This window comes from Lolium perenne, chromosome 2 (assembly GCF_019359855.2).
Source record: "Lolium perenne isolate Kyuss_39 chromosome 2, Kyuss_2.0, whole genome shotgun sequence".
NCBI classification, from domain to species: Eukaryota; Viridiplantae; Streptophyta; class Magnoliopsida; order Poales; family Poaceae; genus Lolium; species Lolium perenne.
In genome coordinates, this window is record NC_067245.2 from 325,014,349 (window position 1) to 325,031,969 (window position 17,621).

The window sequence follows — 17,621 nt, forward strand, 5'->3', positions numbered from 1 at the left end:
CGTGAGTGCACATGAGTCCGGGATAGGGGGCAATATCTTGTAGTCAACACAAAGAATATTTTCACAATAAAATGTATACTAAAAAAAACTTACAAACCCTACGTCAACTGATAGTCAGACACTATCAAAGAAAGAGAGAGAATGGGGGTAACGTCAAGAGTAGTCACAATATTATTGCACTACTAACCCATTAGAGTTTTCAAAGACAGATGATTTGAAAATTACTGACATGCTAGATACGCAAACCACAACTTGGCCACAGATCATGCCAATCATCACCATGGAGGGTAGCGAAAAATGCCAAATTAGGGCGTTCATTTAGAATTCTTAGTTGGATGTTCTATCGAATGCGCACGAGTCCGCTGGGACCACACGATCTTTTAGTAGTATATCTTGTAGTAAAGAGAGAGGACATTTCAACTAATAAAGCATATATGAAGCAAATCTTGAGTACTCTGCCCCCTAGATGTCAAAAGTCATAGAACTATACATACTCCCAAAGATTTCGATGGTTAGGGTACTTTGGCTTCTTTTATTGAACATTACTGCCTTATCATGGCATGACTCAAAAGAACATGTAAAAATCCTAGATTTGATTCTCATTAAGTATGAATTCCTCACACTGTCACCCAACCTTAAATTTCATTTTGATACCCCAAAAATTTCAGTTTTTTCCCATAGTGTTTCCATTATTAACTCTGCCTCGATCGAATACAAAAAAATCCCCCAAAATCTCGAAATCAATAGGAACACACACACACACAGCCCCTTGAAAGGCCACGGCCGCGGCCACCATTTCTTTCAGTGTCCACCCATACACAACAGAAACAAACACAGGGCCAGCGCGAGGCAAGGCGGAGCGAGCTGCCTCGCGCGCGCGAGAACATGGCCGAGGCAAAGGGATCGCCGGCGTCCAACTCCGGCGGCGCGGCCGGCGTGGGAGGCGACTTCATGGGCTCGGTGGGCCCGCAAGATTCCTACCAGGCGCTCCTTGCGGCGGCCATGGGCGGGTCCGCGCCGGGCGCCCCGAACGTCACGTACAACCACCACCACCAGTACTGCAACCCCGCCGGCCTGATCCACGGGCCAATGCCGGCGATGCACGCGCCGCCCCCGCACGTGCACGCCGTACGCACGCCGCCGCCGCCGCACTGCGCCCAGTCAAACAACCAGCTCATTCCCGCCGGTCAGTATCTCTTTTACATCGTCGTCGTTGGGTTGCTGAACTCTGCCCGCGCGATTGTCATCCCCGTGATCCGTCCATTTCAATCTAGAGTGTTCGTCCGTGTGGTTCTAGGGTTTTGATCGGCGTGTCTCCGCTCGGATCCGGTCTGCACGCGCCGCCATGGACGTGAGATCCGCCTTCCTCGTGGTCCTTGTTCTAGGTTTTTTTCTCTCGGTCGATCCTCGTCAGGACTGCGTAATTCCAGGAGAAGAGGATCGCTAAGGAAGATCGTAGGAAGCCAAATTCTTTTCTTTTTGTCCTGGCCCCAAGATGCCAAATTCTGCTCCTTCTTTTTGAATAATCTGCTTGCTAGATCATATCAGGGATTTCCATTTCTAGCCATGTCAGATCGTTTTACTGCGACATGGACATAAATTTCGACCATATACATCGCACATTTCTGTTCTACATCATCGTCATCTTTTTAGGACACAGCTAGCTAGCTAGGTCTTCCCTATTTAAATTCTTTCTTGTTGTTCTCTGTGAAATGCTTACCTGATTAATTCCCTATTCTCAATCTTCAGGATACCAATACCAATACTGGCAATCACCTGGCTCCCAGAATGGCGTCGCTGCGGCGCAGCAGGTTCAGAGAGGTTTTGTTGCGGACTGGACTGTGTACAACAGCTCGTACATGTCTCTTGCCTGTGGCAGCAGCAGCAGCAACAATGGCTACCACCAGAGCTCGAGGCTATGCTCCGCCACTACATGGCCTAATGCAATGCCGAGGTACCCTTGCTACAGCGCTTACCCTCCTGCGATACAGGATCATCAAGCTCCTTCCTACCATCAGGGCAATAATCATGAAGAAGATTCAGGTACATATGTCATTCTATTCAAGTTTGAGGTTTCACGGCAATTGATAAATGAGTGGATATTAATTATGTGTGTGGAATTTTGGAACCTGGCCCAACCCACTGTTTCTAGACTTTTGAGATCTGATATATTTGTTGCCATCATTTTTCTGAATACAACTTAATTTGCATCTTATCAAACTCGACCCGCAGTCTACCATATCAGTTTCTGTCCAGGTTTTATTTTGTCATATTTGTACAAGGACCCTCATCTTTAATCAAACTCAACGTGCAGTCCACCTCATCCAAGTTTTTTTTGTGTAATTATATGAGGTAGACGGTGGGTTGAAACTTGAATGAGGTGGACTGTGAGTTGAGTTTGAGAAAATACAGGGTTCTCTTCCAATTACTTGCACAGATTTTGATATAGTATGCTTGCGACGTCTTCAGATTTTTGGTTATGGTCTTCTGGTTATGGAGGTCGATATATGAGTGAAGTGATTCTTAGTGCCTGCCTTGAGCTGCCTTGTACTATATGGCTGTGTGTTAAAAACTGGCTCATCTCCCTTGTCATAACTACTAGCCCAATGCGGAAGCTAAAAAAGTCTTCATGGATGCATGAACAATGTTTGTGCGAAAAAATATGATGCGCAAAAAGGTAAAGACGGGGGATTAATATGTCGGAACTAAGGATACAATTGTTATTTTTGTAAGATTTTAACAAACGGTTGTATTTTTTGTATGACTTGATGACTCATCTATATATATATCATTTTGCTCATATATGGTTTTTTTGTTCACATTTTCTGAAAACTCACAAAATATCTTTTGTTAATGAGTGTGTTTGCAAATATTTTTTTATTTGTTTCTAACAAATATATATGTATAGTAGAGACAATGACTAACTACCGAAAATAGGTGCATATGGGACATTATTATGTTTCTCTCACAAAATTCTTTAAAGATTACTCTCGTGTATAGGCGGCTAAATGAAATTAGTTTACTTGGAGAGGAGGTATATTGGTTAATGACGCTCTTGGAGCACTACATGCTCTCAATTGAACCCATGGGTGCGAAGGAGGTCTAAGAAATTTTTAATTCTATTATATTATTTCTATAATAGTATACTATAAGACTCACCTCTAGTTTTAATACTCCATCTGTTCCGGTTTATAGGTCTTGTGAGTATTCCTAGATCGACAATTTTACCAATGTAATATAAATTGTATAAGACAAAAATTATACCATTTCAAAACACAACATACGAAGTTTCTAATGGTACATTTTTTTTGTAATATAACCTCAAAATCTAGGAATAAATGCAAGACCTATAAACTGGGCCAGAGGGAATTATAAAATATCACTTCAAGGGTCAACTAAAGTTGGGCGATCCTAACCAATTTAAAAGCACTGGCATCTATTGTCTTTCTTTGTGCCCAAGATTTCCCGAAGGCTTATAGTGTCGAGAGGGGTGGCGGTTCCTCAACTATAGTTACTTTATTTTCAACATGATTTCTTATATAGTACTAAAGGGGAAAATTCAGGATTAAGTTTTTCAAAATTTCTTTAAGGAAACTTTATTTATTATCTCATTTAATCAAGAAAGTGAGAACATAAAGGACTGGCCGGCCACACTATATCATTGTTTTAAAAGAGAATTGTACTCCAAACCTACAACCTAATCAATCATTACAACATTGGAAAGTGCTAATCGAAAGATATGTCTGCATGGCCACGTTTCCAAAATTTCGCAAACATATTTGTTGAAATATTGTGAAATAAAAGTGTGTATGGAGAATTGAGTACAAGCATGTACCATGTAACTTTGAGTGCAAAAATATAACCATATGAGAATTGTGATAAAATCACTAGATTAGTTTGTGCAATAAGTTACTTGTACTCTAATATATATTGTCCAATAATTCATTCTATTATTTTTACACAGCTAAAAAAGTTCATATTTAATTTACAAAGAAAAACACATAGACAAATTGCTACTCTTTGTTTGCATGTGTAATTATATTTTTACATTTTTGCACAACTAATATATTTTATTTTTTACCTTAAGAATTTTTCTGGAGCAATTTGTTCATATCCTCTTCGTTCCAAAAAAAAAACTACCAAGTTATACTGATATATAACTGGCGGTTTGATACTAAGTTTGGCTAGAACACATTCAAGTCTTATACTGCAGATACTAAAATTGTGTGCGTTTTGTTCTCTGTAAAAATGGAGAAACTACTCGTGCCTTGCTTTACTATGTGCATCTCGTGGTATAGGATTTGGATCTAGCTTCAGGGTGGATCCACCATTAGTAGCTGCTCCATGTTTTCCACCAATGTCTCCGGCATCGAACAATCACTCTCCCGCACAGTTCTTCGATGAAGCTACATACACCGAAAAAGTGAAGAGTGAAGCCATGTATAACAAGAAAGTGAAGAATTCAGAGGTATATAACAACAGGATAGAGCATATATGCTGATATAATTCAAATTTGAATGAGTAGACCTGATGCAAGATTTCCAGGAACCACCTGACATGGAGAGTGAAATCAGTGATGAACTAGATCCCACTCACACACCAGTAGATGAGAATCAGAACTTGAATCAGGGCCATGAAAGTTTGACTGCTGTAAGTAATTTACTGCAATATACATGCTATTCTCCGATGTACATGATTTGCATTATATTAATTAGATAAAGCCATATTTCTCAAAACAAAAAGGAACTAGAAAAAGCTACATGCATTAGTTAAAGTAATCACAGTAATGGAAAACCCATTCTAGTAATTTAGTAAGACATGAAAATTACTCAATCAATTCACCACTAATTGGTTCTACCTTCAGATTTTTGTTGTGCAGACAACTCGGACCTGATGGTCTTTTTGACGAGTAGTAAAACATGTCTTAGTTTTAACCATTAAAATGAAGAAAATACATGCTTTCTTATGTCAAACTATATTTCTAAAATTCAAAGCTCAACCAGATAATCATCAACTGCTGCAGTTTGCAGTATCTTCCCACTGGACTAACTCCGAATCTTTTTTCTGCAATTTTTTTTACAGAGGTTCAACTGTAGGGAATACCGTATTGTCTTGCGCAAGGATTTGACGAACAGTGATGTTGGAAATATCGGAAGAATTGTGCTGCCAAAGGTAGATCCCAGTATTACTCTATCGATTAATCAGAATGAAAGTTATCTGTTACATGTGGTTATGCCTTGTATTTCACTATTCTGAATTTTGCAGAGGGATGCGGAGGCTAACCTTCCAGCTTTGCTTGAACGGGATGGCCTAATACTAAAGATGGATGACTTCAAGCTTCCCGCTACATGGAACTTTAAGTACAGGTGATCACTAGTTCAGGTTTACATATTTTTTCCGCGATAGCTTCATAGTGTTGGAGCGTTTATATCTGCACCCTGTTCACTAGTTCAACTTTACCATGCTGATACAAGATACTTACCAGGTTCTGGCCTAACAACAAGAGCAGAATGTATATCATGGAAAGTACTGGTATGTTTTAACATCGAAGTGAACACTGAGTTCTTTTTTGTAAGTTTGTACTGGTGCTTGATAAATTGCATTGCCTTAATCTCAGGAGAATTCGTCAAGTCCCATAGTCTCGAGGCAGGAGACACACTCATCATCTACAAAAGCCTGGAGTCCGGAAAATTTGTACGTGAAGATTCCACACTCTACCCAATTTATCTTATGAATAGATATTCCAAAGTTTTGCTATGTGTTTTTTGTTTTATTTTGAAAGTTGCTCTCATGATATTAGTACGCATTATGCCAATCTTCTTCTTTTTTTTATATATATCATCAGATTGTCCGTGGAGAGAAGGCCGCTCAGCAGCGTGCTCCCCTACTCTGTCTGGAATGCAAAGAGGAAGGCAACAACAGCGAAGAATGCAGGTTCGCCATGACCCTGCATGCCAAGAGAACCTGATAGAAGGCAGTTTCATCGTATTCAGCTCAGCATTAGAGAGCTCCCAACACAATGATGGGTGCATTTTGTCTTATTAAAGAACATCGAGAATCAGTCGCAGAAAAAAAAAACGAGAAGCATTGTCAAGAGCGTATTGCCTGAATTATGAGCATTGACATGTTGTAGCATTCGAACTGAATTTCAGACAGAACCCCCCCGGCCTAGTAGCTGGTGAATAGCTCTGGCCTCGAGAAAAAAATAACTTTCCAGTTTTTAGTTAACTTAATTTTGCTTATCCGTGTAGCTGATGTTTGCTATGTATTTGTACAAAAAATAATTTTACCTGTTGCGTTGTACTGCTTCATTATAGACGATTCCCATAATATTCCCTCACCATGTGTATGATGTCTTGATGTTCGTCACTGAATCTGCTGAATTATTTAGGAGAAAGAAGAGATACTTTTTGCAGCAGACTGGTGATTGTAAAACAAGCAGGCAAGAAGAGTTGCGACCTCACCTTGGTCTCCCGCGGATGCATTGAGGACATTAGACTTTGGGCTCATCGATGTACCACCCCTTCTGCCTCCCTCTCTCTTAATAATTGGTGTAATGGCTTCGATCCACCTTGAGGTCTCCCTCCAAAAAACTTGTAATGCTCCCCTGTATATTTGTTGGTTATTAATGTGTTCAGGCTGGTGTAAGCCCACCGTAGCCAGGGTCAAAAAAAAAAGAGTTGCGAGTTGTGACAACGCAATCATCATACATTCATTACCGGGTCAAATTCTGTCTCACTTTGGCAGATAGCTAATGTTACGATGGGTAGCATGTTCAATCTTTCCGGTTAAGAGTTCAACAAGATATGAGCTGCTTTTTTTTTTCTTTCTAAAACAAATGACGTAGTGTAGAAGTCTATATTAAGATGATAACGTATAAGACGAGTACATATTTGGATGTATACACAAAGGACACAAGCACGACTGCCTCTCTACTTACACAAAAGATCCATGAAAATATCTAATGAACATTGTTAGAGATGTCCTTCCTGTATATCTTCATTGAATAAGGGGTTTCATGCACATTGTCACTCTTGTATATTATTGGCCTTTAGTCCCTTGTGAATGTCACTTGCTTATTTCCAACATAGTATCCGAATCCACCTAGGGTATCTGACATGGGTATGCCTAATGGGTGTGCCGTATATATGTCCCTGGTTTATATCTTTAGGTGTCAAAGGAGTTCAAGGTCCATGGACCCGAAGGATTGAAGGCCCATGAAGATAAGAAGGTGCGGCTTAAGAAAACATAGTCAATATAGGAAACATTTGTAATAGTATATGGAAAGGTCCAAACCGACCCGATGTATGAGTAGTTGTACGACACGGAAAGCCTTGGCTTCGCCTCCTATATAAAGGCGAAGCTAGGGCCAAAGAGAGGATCGATTATTTTTCAAACCCTAAACCACCGTAATATTTCGAGTTGGGCGCATTTGTTCGTCTGACAATCTTCGAGTTCTACTTGCCCTCATATTCCACGAAACCCTAAGTCTACAATCTATACGCATTGACGAGTTAAACTCTCGTCAATTGGCGCCGTCTGTGGGAAATTGAGGTAGCAAGCTCCTGATCTCGATGGCATCATCGTCATCATCATCGGCAGCAAGCAACGCGGTGGAAGGAGGTAAACATATCCAACCTGATCTTGTCGATTTTGTTCCTCACCCTCCCGCCTGTTTGCCTACATACGCCAATCTGGGAGAAGCGATGGACATGACGTTCGAGAGCTTCCGTTTCCTCGTCGGAAGAGAAGGAGCGCACCGTTTTTCGGCCCCGATTTTTTTGGGACCGTCGGCGGCCAGTCCGGAATCTTCGGGATCGTCCACACCATCAAACAACTCAGGCAACGAGGAGACGTCGCCGCTACGCATCGCCAAGCCCACCGAGAGCGGCAAACTCGTCGATCTGTTCGGTGGGTTAACTTTCGGGTCAACCACTGAAAACAATCTGCTGTAGAGCAACGACTCCGACAACTTCACCAACTTCGACTTCAACAACAGACACATCATCAACAACGAGGAGGTCTTCACCGATTTATACGACGGTGTCACCTATCCCGTTCGCAACACGCGGATGTCATACACAGCACCGCGGGGAAGGAACCCGTTGATTCAAGATCACGAGCTTGAGGATAGCGCAGACTCCACACGTCATCAGACATGCGTGATCACAGCGTCGGGTCGCGAGATAGATGAAGATGCGCAATCAGAGGCTTTTGACTCACTGGTTAATCCCTTTGTCGACCCCTTAGATCTCACCAGAGGAACAGGAAATAAATATCAAGGACGTGAACCAAGAGAGCAATTGCAACTCTCCCAAGCTGCATGGGACAGAGCTGCAAGGGCAATAAGCGGTGTGAAACCAATGACAACGCAAGCAATAACAGAGGAGCTTATGGCGTATCAATATAAACTCAGCCGCACAAGACGTGAATTGGAGAAGATGCAAGAAAAGTTAGATGCAAGGAAGGCTGCAGCCGACGCATCCAGCGAACGTCGGGCCAACCTGAGTGCACACTCGGGGAATTCAGCAAACAACAACATGGCACCTGGAGGAAGAACACGATCTCGAATGGCAGGCATACCCGAGAATCAGCGGGGAGACCATCTGGTCCAAGATCTCGACATGACCTTCATGTCAATAGATTCGAGAGGGAATATAACACCCAAAACGCCAGAGGCAGCATACATGGCGGCACATGCATACATGATGGCAACCAGACCACCTCCTGGTGATCCAAGAGCGTCTTTATATCAAACTGCTATGGTAGGCTTCGGTGTCATGGGAGCAGCAATAGCTGGTAGAGAAGTCACTCAAGAACCCGCAAGAACTCCAGGTCAAGTGGGGAATCGCAGATGAAGGTCACCACAGCGGCAACGTAGTCCTCGGCAGGCAGCGATGACAACTCGAAACAACCAAAGAGAAGATGAGGCAAGGCATAATACAGCTTAAGCGCGAGTCGATAGAGCACGAGAAGAGAGAAGCCGTGAGGATAGATGCCGAGAAAATCGGCAAACGGCTGAAGAAAACGAGGTGGAGTTATGCAGACTCCCTTGCTTTACCCGTAGGGTTCGCAAGACGCGAGTACCCGCTACATTCAAACTACCCGACAACTACAAAAAGTTCGATGGGCTCCAAGATCCAGATGATTGGCTGGTTGATTACGTAGAGACTGTCAAATTAACTGGAGGCACAAAAGCAACAGCAATGCAGAGCATCCAAGTCTACCTTAGTGGAGCTGCAAGATCGTGGATAATGAAATTGCCGGAGGAGTCGATAGATAGCTGGGAAACCTTCGAAAGGGTGTTTGTGCAAAACTTTAAATCCACATGCAAAAAGCCAGTGTCGATTGAACAGCTGAGAGCTTGTACGCTGAAATCAGGCGAGACAATGAGAGCATACATCCAGCGGTGGAGCCTCATAAAAAACACGGTTGATCACGTGTCTGACGAGAGAGCAATCGACGCGTTTATCAGGGGCGTTCGTCGAAGAGACTTATTCGAAGAGTTGGGAAGAGTGAACCCAAAAACGGTCGCGGAGCTCATGGATATAGCAAACAAATGGGCTGACGGCGATGACACTGTCTACAACAAGCAAGCTCGTTCACCCGAAGAAGATCGCAACAGGAACAACAATCAAAACAGGCGAAGATTCCGCAGCTTTGCAGAATACGACGGTCCCAGCCAAGTTTCGGCTGGTATCCGCAGCAATAATGACGACAATCACCGTGATGATTACCGCAGGGGTAGTGGACAGCGAAGCGAGAATAGAAATGCGCCTAGTTCCAGCTGGCAGAACAATCGATCGAGGTACAACATGTCACCAGAGGAAATCATGAACGGTCCATGCCAGGATGCACTTTTACATAGATTCCGATGGAAGGAGACAGTCGGGACGCCTCCAAAAGGACTGCCGAACATTTCAGGCTTTGCGAAGAATCACGGAAAACTCGCAAACTGAAGCAGTTAACCGAGGATACGCACAAGGGCTAAGAAGCGAGGTGCACGTACCACCACCACCACCACCACCAGCAATCAACAACGGGAACTCGCAACAACAGTTGCAGATCACCGGTCCCCCCAATTCCAATGGCGGGTACACACATACAAAGGGAGCAGTGACGATGATCCAGAAGGGCAGGCCAACGAATCGAACGCGGAAGTTGATTACCCGATAGGTAAACATGGCAGTAGTGTCACCACCACCAACTGTCGAGTACCTCAATTGGTCCGATCAGCCAATAGGATACAGCAGAGAAGATCATCCACCCCAGGTGCCACGACTAGGACATTCAGCGTTAGTACTACCCGCAAATATCGAAGGATACGAGGTTCCTCGAGTGTTCGTAGATGGAGGCAGCAGCATAAATTTAATCTACGCAAATACGCTAAGGAAAATGCATATTTCGCTGGCTAACCTGACGCCAACGGACACGCGATTCCATGGGATAACACCCGAGAAGCCAAACTATCCCTTGGGCAAGATAGCTCTCGATGTACAGTTCGGAACACTGGAAAATTACAGGAAGGAGAAGTTTGAGTTTGAGGTTATGGATTGGCCATCACAATACCGCGCCATCCTGGGGCGACCCGTGTAGGCCAGATTCATGGCAGTCCCACACTACACATACCTCCTGTCGAGGATCCCTGGACCTAACGGGCCAATAACAGTCAGCGGAAGTTTCGCCTTATCAGATAAGTGCGACAGGGACTTCAATAGAATCTCCGAGTCGTTCGGTATGCAAGCTGAATACAAAGCAACAAAACTCACCACCAACAATGATGTGCTTCCAGGCGGAGGTAGATCCTTGCAAGAGCAAGCTTTCGACACCTCCAAAGACTCCAAGGAAGTGCAGATCCACCCAACGGACCCCAAGAAAACAACATCTAACACGACCAACTTGGACCGCGCATAGGAAAACGTGCTCATCGAGTTCCTCCGTGAGCGCTGGGAAATCATCGCATGGTGCCCAGCTGACATGCCAGGAGAACCCAGGGAACTCGCCGAGCACGCACTCAATTTGGATCCAAGAGCAAGACCAATACGACAACCCCTAAGCCGCTTCTCTGAGCTGAATCGCAAAGCTATGTTATCAGAAATTCATCGCCTCGAAGACGCTAGATTCATCAAAGAGATAAAAACTGAAGCCACTTGGGTCGCCAACCCAGTTCTGGTCCCGAATAAAAACACTGAAGTCCTTCGCATGTGCGTCGATTTCACGTGCCTTAATAATTGTCCAAATGATCACTTTCCCCTCCCTCGGATCGATCAAATTATCGATTCCACGGTATGTTGTGAACGTCTTTCCTTCTTGGATGCATACTCTGGTTACAACCAGATTCGCTTAAAAATAGATGACGAAGCCAAAACAGCTTTCATAACCCCTTATGGCGTGTTCTGTTACAAGACAATACCGTTCGGGTTGAAAAATACGGGAGCCACATACCAGCAGATGATGCAGAAGTGCGTGGCAACTCAGATCGGGAAAAACGTCCAAGTATACATCGACGATGTGGTCATCACGACGAAAAAGAGCAATCTTTAATCGACGACCTCCGCGAAACGTTCGATAACTTCGACAAGTTCCGCATCAAGGTGAACCCGACAAAATGTTTCTTTGGTGTTCCTGCGGGAGAACTCCTTGGATACTTAGTGTCGGCTAGAGGAATTGAAGCAAACCCAGAGAAGATACGAGCCATCCTAACGATGAAGAAACCAACCAAGCTCAAAGAAATACAACAGCTGACGGGGCGTGTCGCAACTTTAAGTAGATTTGTCGCCAGGTTGGGAGAAAAAGCGCTACCTTTCTATGCGCTTATAAAACAAGGAGAAAAGTTCGAGTGGAATGAAGAAGCAGATAAATCTTTCGAGCACTTGAAGCGCACTATCTCGATACCACCAGTTCTAGTGGCTCCACGAGAAAAAGAACCCTTACTGCTATACATCGCAGCCACACCACAGGTGGTCAGTACTGTCCTCGTTGTAGAACGGGAAGAAGAAGGAAAGATCTATGGTGTCCAGCGCCCAGTATATTTCCTCAGCGAAGTTTTATCTCCATCCAAGCAGCGATACCCACATTATCAGAAGCTGGCATACAGAGTCTTTATGTCCGCAAGAAAACTAAGACCCTACTTTTCGGCACACCCGATCGTGGTAGTCAATGAGGCACCTCTCTCGAACATCTTGAACAATCCAGAATCTACAGGACGTGTCTCCCTTTGGGGAATAGAGCTTTCCCCTCGGGACATCACGTATAAAAAAAGAAAAGCAATCAAGTCGCAGATCTTACCGGACTTCGTAGCAGAATGGATTGAGCTTCAAAATACAGGACCACCAGATTTATCGAGTACGTGGAACATGCACTTTGACGGGTCCAAGAGAACAGAAGGAGCAGGAGCTGGGGTGGTCCTTACTTCTCCGCAAGGCGATAAAATGAAGTACGTATTACGGATGACCTTTCCAAACATATCAAATAATGAAGCAGAATATGAGGCTCTATTACATGGGATGAGGATGGCAAAAGCATGCGGCGCAACGCGCATGAAAATCTTCGGGGACTCGCAGCTGGTAGCACAACAGGTGATGAACAAGTGCGACGCGGTCAATGACAATATGGTCGCATATCGAGACACATAAAATGACTTAGAAGGAACCTTCGATGGATGCGAAGTAAATCATGTGAGCAGATTTAGTAACGACGAGGCCGATGCTCTAGCAAACATGGGGTCACAATGCTTTCCCGTACCTCCTGGAGTATTTTGGGAGGAAATCAGCGAAAGGTCAATCAAGCCGAAGAAACCCATAGCACAAGGACAGCCGAAGAAGAAGGGGAAGCGCAAAAAAAGGCTCGGGGGCTGCAGCAGCCCCAGAATCATCGGCTTCAGATGAGGAGGAAGAACCAGAGGAAGTACTGATGATACAGATTCCGTGGATGCAAGCATACTTAGCATACATCGTAAACCAAGAAATTCCAGCAGATCCTGTCGAAGCTCGCAGAATTATCATGCGGTCCAAGGCGTTCACAGTTGTCAAAGGCGAGTTATATAAACGCAATATCTCAGGCGTTCTGGAACGATGTATCACACCCAAAGAAGGACAAATCATACTCAAGGATATACACAAAGGAATATGCGGCCATCATGCGAGCAGTCGAGCAATTGCAGCCAAAGCTTTTCAAGCGGGTTTTTACTGGTTATCAGCCATAGAGGATGCAAAGAACATTGTGCATACTTGTGACTTGTCAAAGATTTGCGTCCAAGCCACACGCTCCAGCAGCTGACCTAATGCCGATACCTTTGGCATGGCCTTTTGCCCAGTGGGGACTCGACATGGTAGGGAAATTGCACAAATCATGGCCAGGAGGCCACATATATTTACTCGTTGCAGTCGACAGATTTACCAAGTGGATCGAGGCGAACCCAGTAACAACAGCAGATGCAACGGCAGCGGTAAATTTTATCAAGGGGATTGTCTTTCGCTTTGGAGTCCCGAACAACATAGTAACAGACAATGGCACCAACTTCACTTCCCGAGAATTTAAAGATTATTGCGAAGGGCTGGGTATCAAGCTACAGTTCGTATCAGTGGCACATCCACAAACCAACGGCCAGGTTGAAAAAGCAAACGGCCTCATTTGCAATGGCATTAAGAAACGCTTATTAGCACCACTCGAAAAAGCAAGGCACGCTTGGGTCGACGAATTACCCTCCGTGTTATGGAGCCTACGAACAACACCAAACACAGCAACTCAAGAAACACCTTTCTTTCTGGTCCACGGGGCAGAGGCCGTGCTTCCTGTAGAGTTGGCTCATGATTCTCCAAGGGTAGCAGAATACGATGAAGAAGCGTCACAGAAAGCACTCGAAGATGATGTCGACGTAGTCGACGAAGCTAGAGACGTTGCATTATCTCGAGTAAGTGCATACCAGCAGAACCTGAAGAAATACCATAGTCGTCGACTCCGTCCCTGATTCTTTGAAGTTGGGGATCTAGTCCTTCGACGTAAGCAAGATAGCCATGAAAAGTTGGAATCTCCATGGATGGGACCATACATTGTCACAAAAGTCATCCCAGGTGAAGCTTATCGTCTCAAGGACAAGAAGACAGACAAGGACGAAGGGAACCCGTGAAATGTCGCATAGTTGCGGCGTTTCTACGCGTAGAAAAGAACTTATCAAGGCTGAAGTCAAACGACCATGTAAACATACAATGTATTAGAACAGCTCGCAAGTTTTCAGACGCACTCTTTTCCTTTCAGGGCACCAAGTGAGACTGAAAGGTTTTTAATAAGGCGGGCTTGCTTTGCTGAAATATAGCATGGTTTGAATAAAAATAGTGATATCGAAAATTATTATGTCTTTTTCCGCACAGTCTACGCCCGGGGGCTCGACCCGCAGAATTCAATATAGTTAACTCGACAACCATCACAATATATTCGCTTTGGCTATGCATAAGTCTCGCGAACAAATTGATTGTAACTAAGAGTCACTACCACCCGACGCTCGGGGGCTTGGTTGGAAGATAAAAATTGAAAGGATTTGGGCATCCCAAACAATGTTCGCCTTGATCACACAAAGGTCTCGCGAAACCATACAAATAGTATGACAACAAAGCGTACACGCTAAATTATTTCGGATACATAATGATCAGAAGATTAGCCAATAAAGTGTACAACGAATTTACAGATATGCGTTTTGATTTGAGATAAACCTCACGCACGATTCAATATAGCTATACAAAGTTACTGAGGAGAATTACATTCCTCCATCTACATTGAAGGCACGCATGTACCGGAAGAAATTATTATACTAGGAACCCCTGAAAAAGTCAGAATCCATCTGGAGCAGCTTGTCAACTATTTGTTCGGCAGGACCATGAACTGCTTCAACATGACGGTCAAGGTTTATTCTCCTCTTCGAGCACTTTAAAAGAACTCCCTCACGACGTCGTCAAGATCAATCTTCGAGTGGCAAATCCTAATCCAGATAAGAGCAAATTTCGCCCCAGCAATCATCTGCGCCCTCACAAGGCCAAGAATATCTTGTACATTCTTGAACTTTGCCAACAGATCTGCGAATTCTTCGGGTTGTGGATTGCGAGGAAACAGGGTCTTGTATACCATGACCAGCGTATTACGGCAAAGATCAATAAATATTCGAGTTTGGGCGGCGCAATCCTGAAACTGAACAATGCGACGACATCGTGTTTCGTTTGCCCAGAAATCTATATTAGCCTCAGTCGCAAGTCGCATAAGACCGTTGACCCGCAAGCTTACCCTCTGTTTCTCAGCAGTAGCATCTAAAAAGGAACCTATGTCGAGATAAAAAGGAGTAGAATAAGCAATTGTCAGAAAAAAATCACCTAGTATGACAATTGGGAAAAGGAAGTGCACGAGCCATATCTTCACTTGCATCAGTCATAAGGTCGAGCATATAATTCTCGCTTTCCACAGCACGAGTGGCCTTCGAAGTAGCAGTTTTTTCCAGCTCAAGAGATTTTTGTGCCTGAAGAAGGGCAGCCCTTGTTCGCGTTCAGCAAACTTCTTTGCTTGGTCCAGGGCGGTCACAGTTTGTTTCTTCAGTAATTGCACTTGTTGCCGCAACTCTTCCATTTCCGTTTCTATCGAGTGAGACACCACAGGTACATTTGAAGTAGCAGTTGCAGATGTTTTGGTTGGCATTGGTGCATCGCGAAAAGTATCAGGACACCCAGTTTCAGCGTAGTCATCAAAAAATAACTGGAAAAATGTAAAAGGTTCGACATCAACTTCTTAGCAAGCTGGGTTTCCATCCATCATAAAAATATATTACAACATAGAGTTCAAAGGACCGCATCCAATACGGTGCTTACAAAATAATCGAAAGGAACAAAAGGATAAAAATTACAAAAGCGGAGGCACAAGGTTGTCTATTTGACCTCCGTTTGAGCAGTGCTGGTAGAAGAAGATGTGGGGTCGATGATGGCAATTAATTTCTTGGAGAAGGGCTTTGCGCTCTTTAGAAGAGCAGTCCACTTATCCTTGGTCAAGCCTCGAACACTTGCCATTTTCGCCCAGTCAACCTTTTCACCATTGGCTATCGCCAGTGCAATGGTGCTTTCGACACCAACCTTCAAGCTAGCTTGGCGATGGGCCAAGACAAGGTCATCCTTGCCTATGAAGCTCTTGGCGAGAGGCTCGAACTTGTCCGGCATAACAACTTTTGGGAAGAAATGCGGGAAAAAACGCTCGAACGCAACTCGACTCTCCTTCAAGCAGTCGCGAGCAAGGGAGCAGTTCATCTCCAGCACCGAAAGGGAGTCCAGGAGATCATCTTCTTCTTGTTCTTGATTTTTGGTATACATTTCACCAATACGCTCTGCTGAAAAAAAGGGAAATTTTTCAGTACAAGCATGAAGAAAACATAAAGCAAAAAATACGAAGAAGGAACAGGACAACAGTACTTGAGAATCTAGTGGATTGTGTATTAAGTCGCGCAATTATATTGGCTTCTCGTTGGGAAATCTGCTCATCCTTGTCACTTAAAGCTAACTCTGCACTCGCAGCTTTTGCTTCAGCATCACGGCGAGCTTTTTCGCTAGCTTTAAGTTTCTTTTCAAGCTCCTTAGCGTGTTCCTGATCAATGTGCAAAGATCCTGGATGAAGGAAGGATTACATCGCAGCAATCAAAAAAGGAATAGTAGAATAAACGCACAAAAACTTACTTCTCAAGGTGTCAGCTTCGTCGCGAAACCCGATAAAACGGGCAGCCATGTCGATCATTTCTTTCGTTATGGGCTACAAAATAGTTGGAATGTGTATTGAAGAAAAAGTATAAAGAAGATGATGTTTGTTGAATAAAAGAGAAGCAAGGGAAGGAAAGAAGTTAACTTACATCATCAAGAAAAGGAGTCAACGAATTCCCGGCAGCAATTACCCCTTTGCTAGCAGCACCTGTCCTTGGTTTTTTCGTTATCGCCCGGGTGCTCGCTGGCAGATCCGTGGTTTCAAGGGGAAGTTCCAGGTTCTTGGAGACAACCAGCGTTTGAGATGTACTTGTGATCGCTGGTTCAGAAACATGAGGTGCCGAGTGCATCTCCTCATCCCTAACAAAAAAGTAAAAGATATTTGGACATAAGGGCAAAGAAGATAAGTCAAAAGGTTTTGGCGAAGGAAAAATTAAACTTACGAGCTCAAACCGACGTCTGTCCCAAAGGGGTCAAAGTCCATTGGCTGTTCATGAGAAAATTCTTCGATTGCAGGTTCAGATAGCTTTGAAGTACCCGAATCTTCTTCTAGCATTTGGAGCCACTTGTAATAGATCGTCTCCTGGTTCGCACTTAATCTGACGGTAGTTCTAAATTCTTTGGCCAAAATGACACTCAAAGAACAGATGTTGACGATCATCATAATCTCTACCAGGACACAACTCACAGTGGTTATCATCAGTTACTTTCCAGCTCCTCTTCAATAGACCTCTTGTACTCAGACATACAACCAATGGCTCATGAACTAAAGCATAGTACTTGGAAGTGAAATACTCTCCATTCTGCCACACATTTCCATTCATCCCTCTTAGATGTGTTCAACTCAATCCATCAAGCCAGGAAGAAATAACAAGGAATTCCTCATAAAGCTCGTGCGGA

General features: G+C 43.9%; 1 protein-coding gene and 1 long non-coding RNA gene across 2 annotated transcripts; one reads left to right on the forward strand and one right to left on the reverse strand.

Moving 5' to 3' along the window:
• Positions 1–817: 817 nt before the first annotated feature.
• LOC127330869 (putative B3 domain-containing protein Os04g0676650) lies at positions 818–6,296 on the forward strand. Its single transcript, XM_051356942.1, has 9 exons — positions 818–1,186; positions 1,750–2,043; positions 4,299–4,468; positions 4,546–4,650; positions 5,083–5,172; positions 5,266–5,366; positions 5,486–5,532; positions 5,618–5,694; positions 5,846–6,296. Exons 1-9 carry the CDS (start codon positions 886–888, stop codon positions 5,966–5,968), a joined length of 1,308 nt encoding a protein of 435 aa, XP_051212902.1. The 5' UTR covers positions 818–885; the 3' UTR covers positions 5,969–6,296.
• Positions 6,297–16,210: 9,914 nt separating this feature from the next.
• LOC139836200 (uncharacterized) lies at positions 16,211–16,932 on the reverse strand. The gene is made up of 4 exons (XR_011752867.1): positions 16,871–16,932; positions 16,701–16,773; positions 16,440–16,611; positions 16,211–16,354 (listed from the first exon to the last, which is right to left on the reverse strand). It is a non-coding gene; the product is annotated as an uncharacterized lncRNA (long non-coding RNA).
• Positions 16,933–17,621: the final 689 nt, after the last annotated feature.

What these genes read in the sequence shown, in the direction of transcription:
- LOC127330869 (XM_051356942.1), top strand. Translation starts at nt 886, where the DNA reads ATGGCCGAGGCAAAGGGATCGCCGGCGTCCAACTCCGGCGGCGCGGCC. An exon ending in GCCATGAAAGTTTGACTGCT is followed by an intron (nt 4,651 to 5,082) that starts GTAAGTAATTTA and finishes TTTTTTTTACAG; the next exon opens with AGGTTCAACTGTAGGGAATA. An exon ending in GAAGAATTGTGCTGCCAAAG is followed by an intron (nt 5,173 to 5,265) that starts GTAGATCCCAGT and finishes TGAATTTTGCAG; the next exon opens with AGGGATGCGGAGGCTAACCT.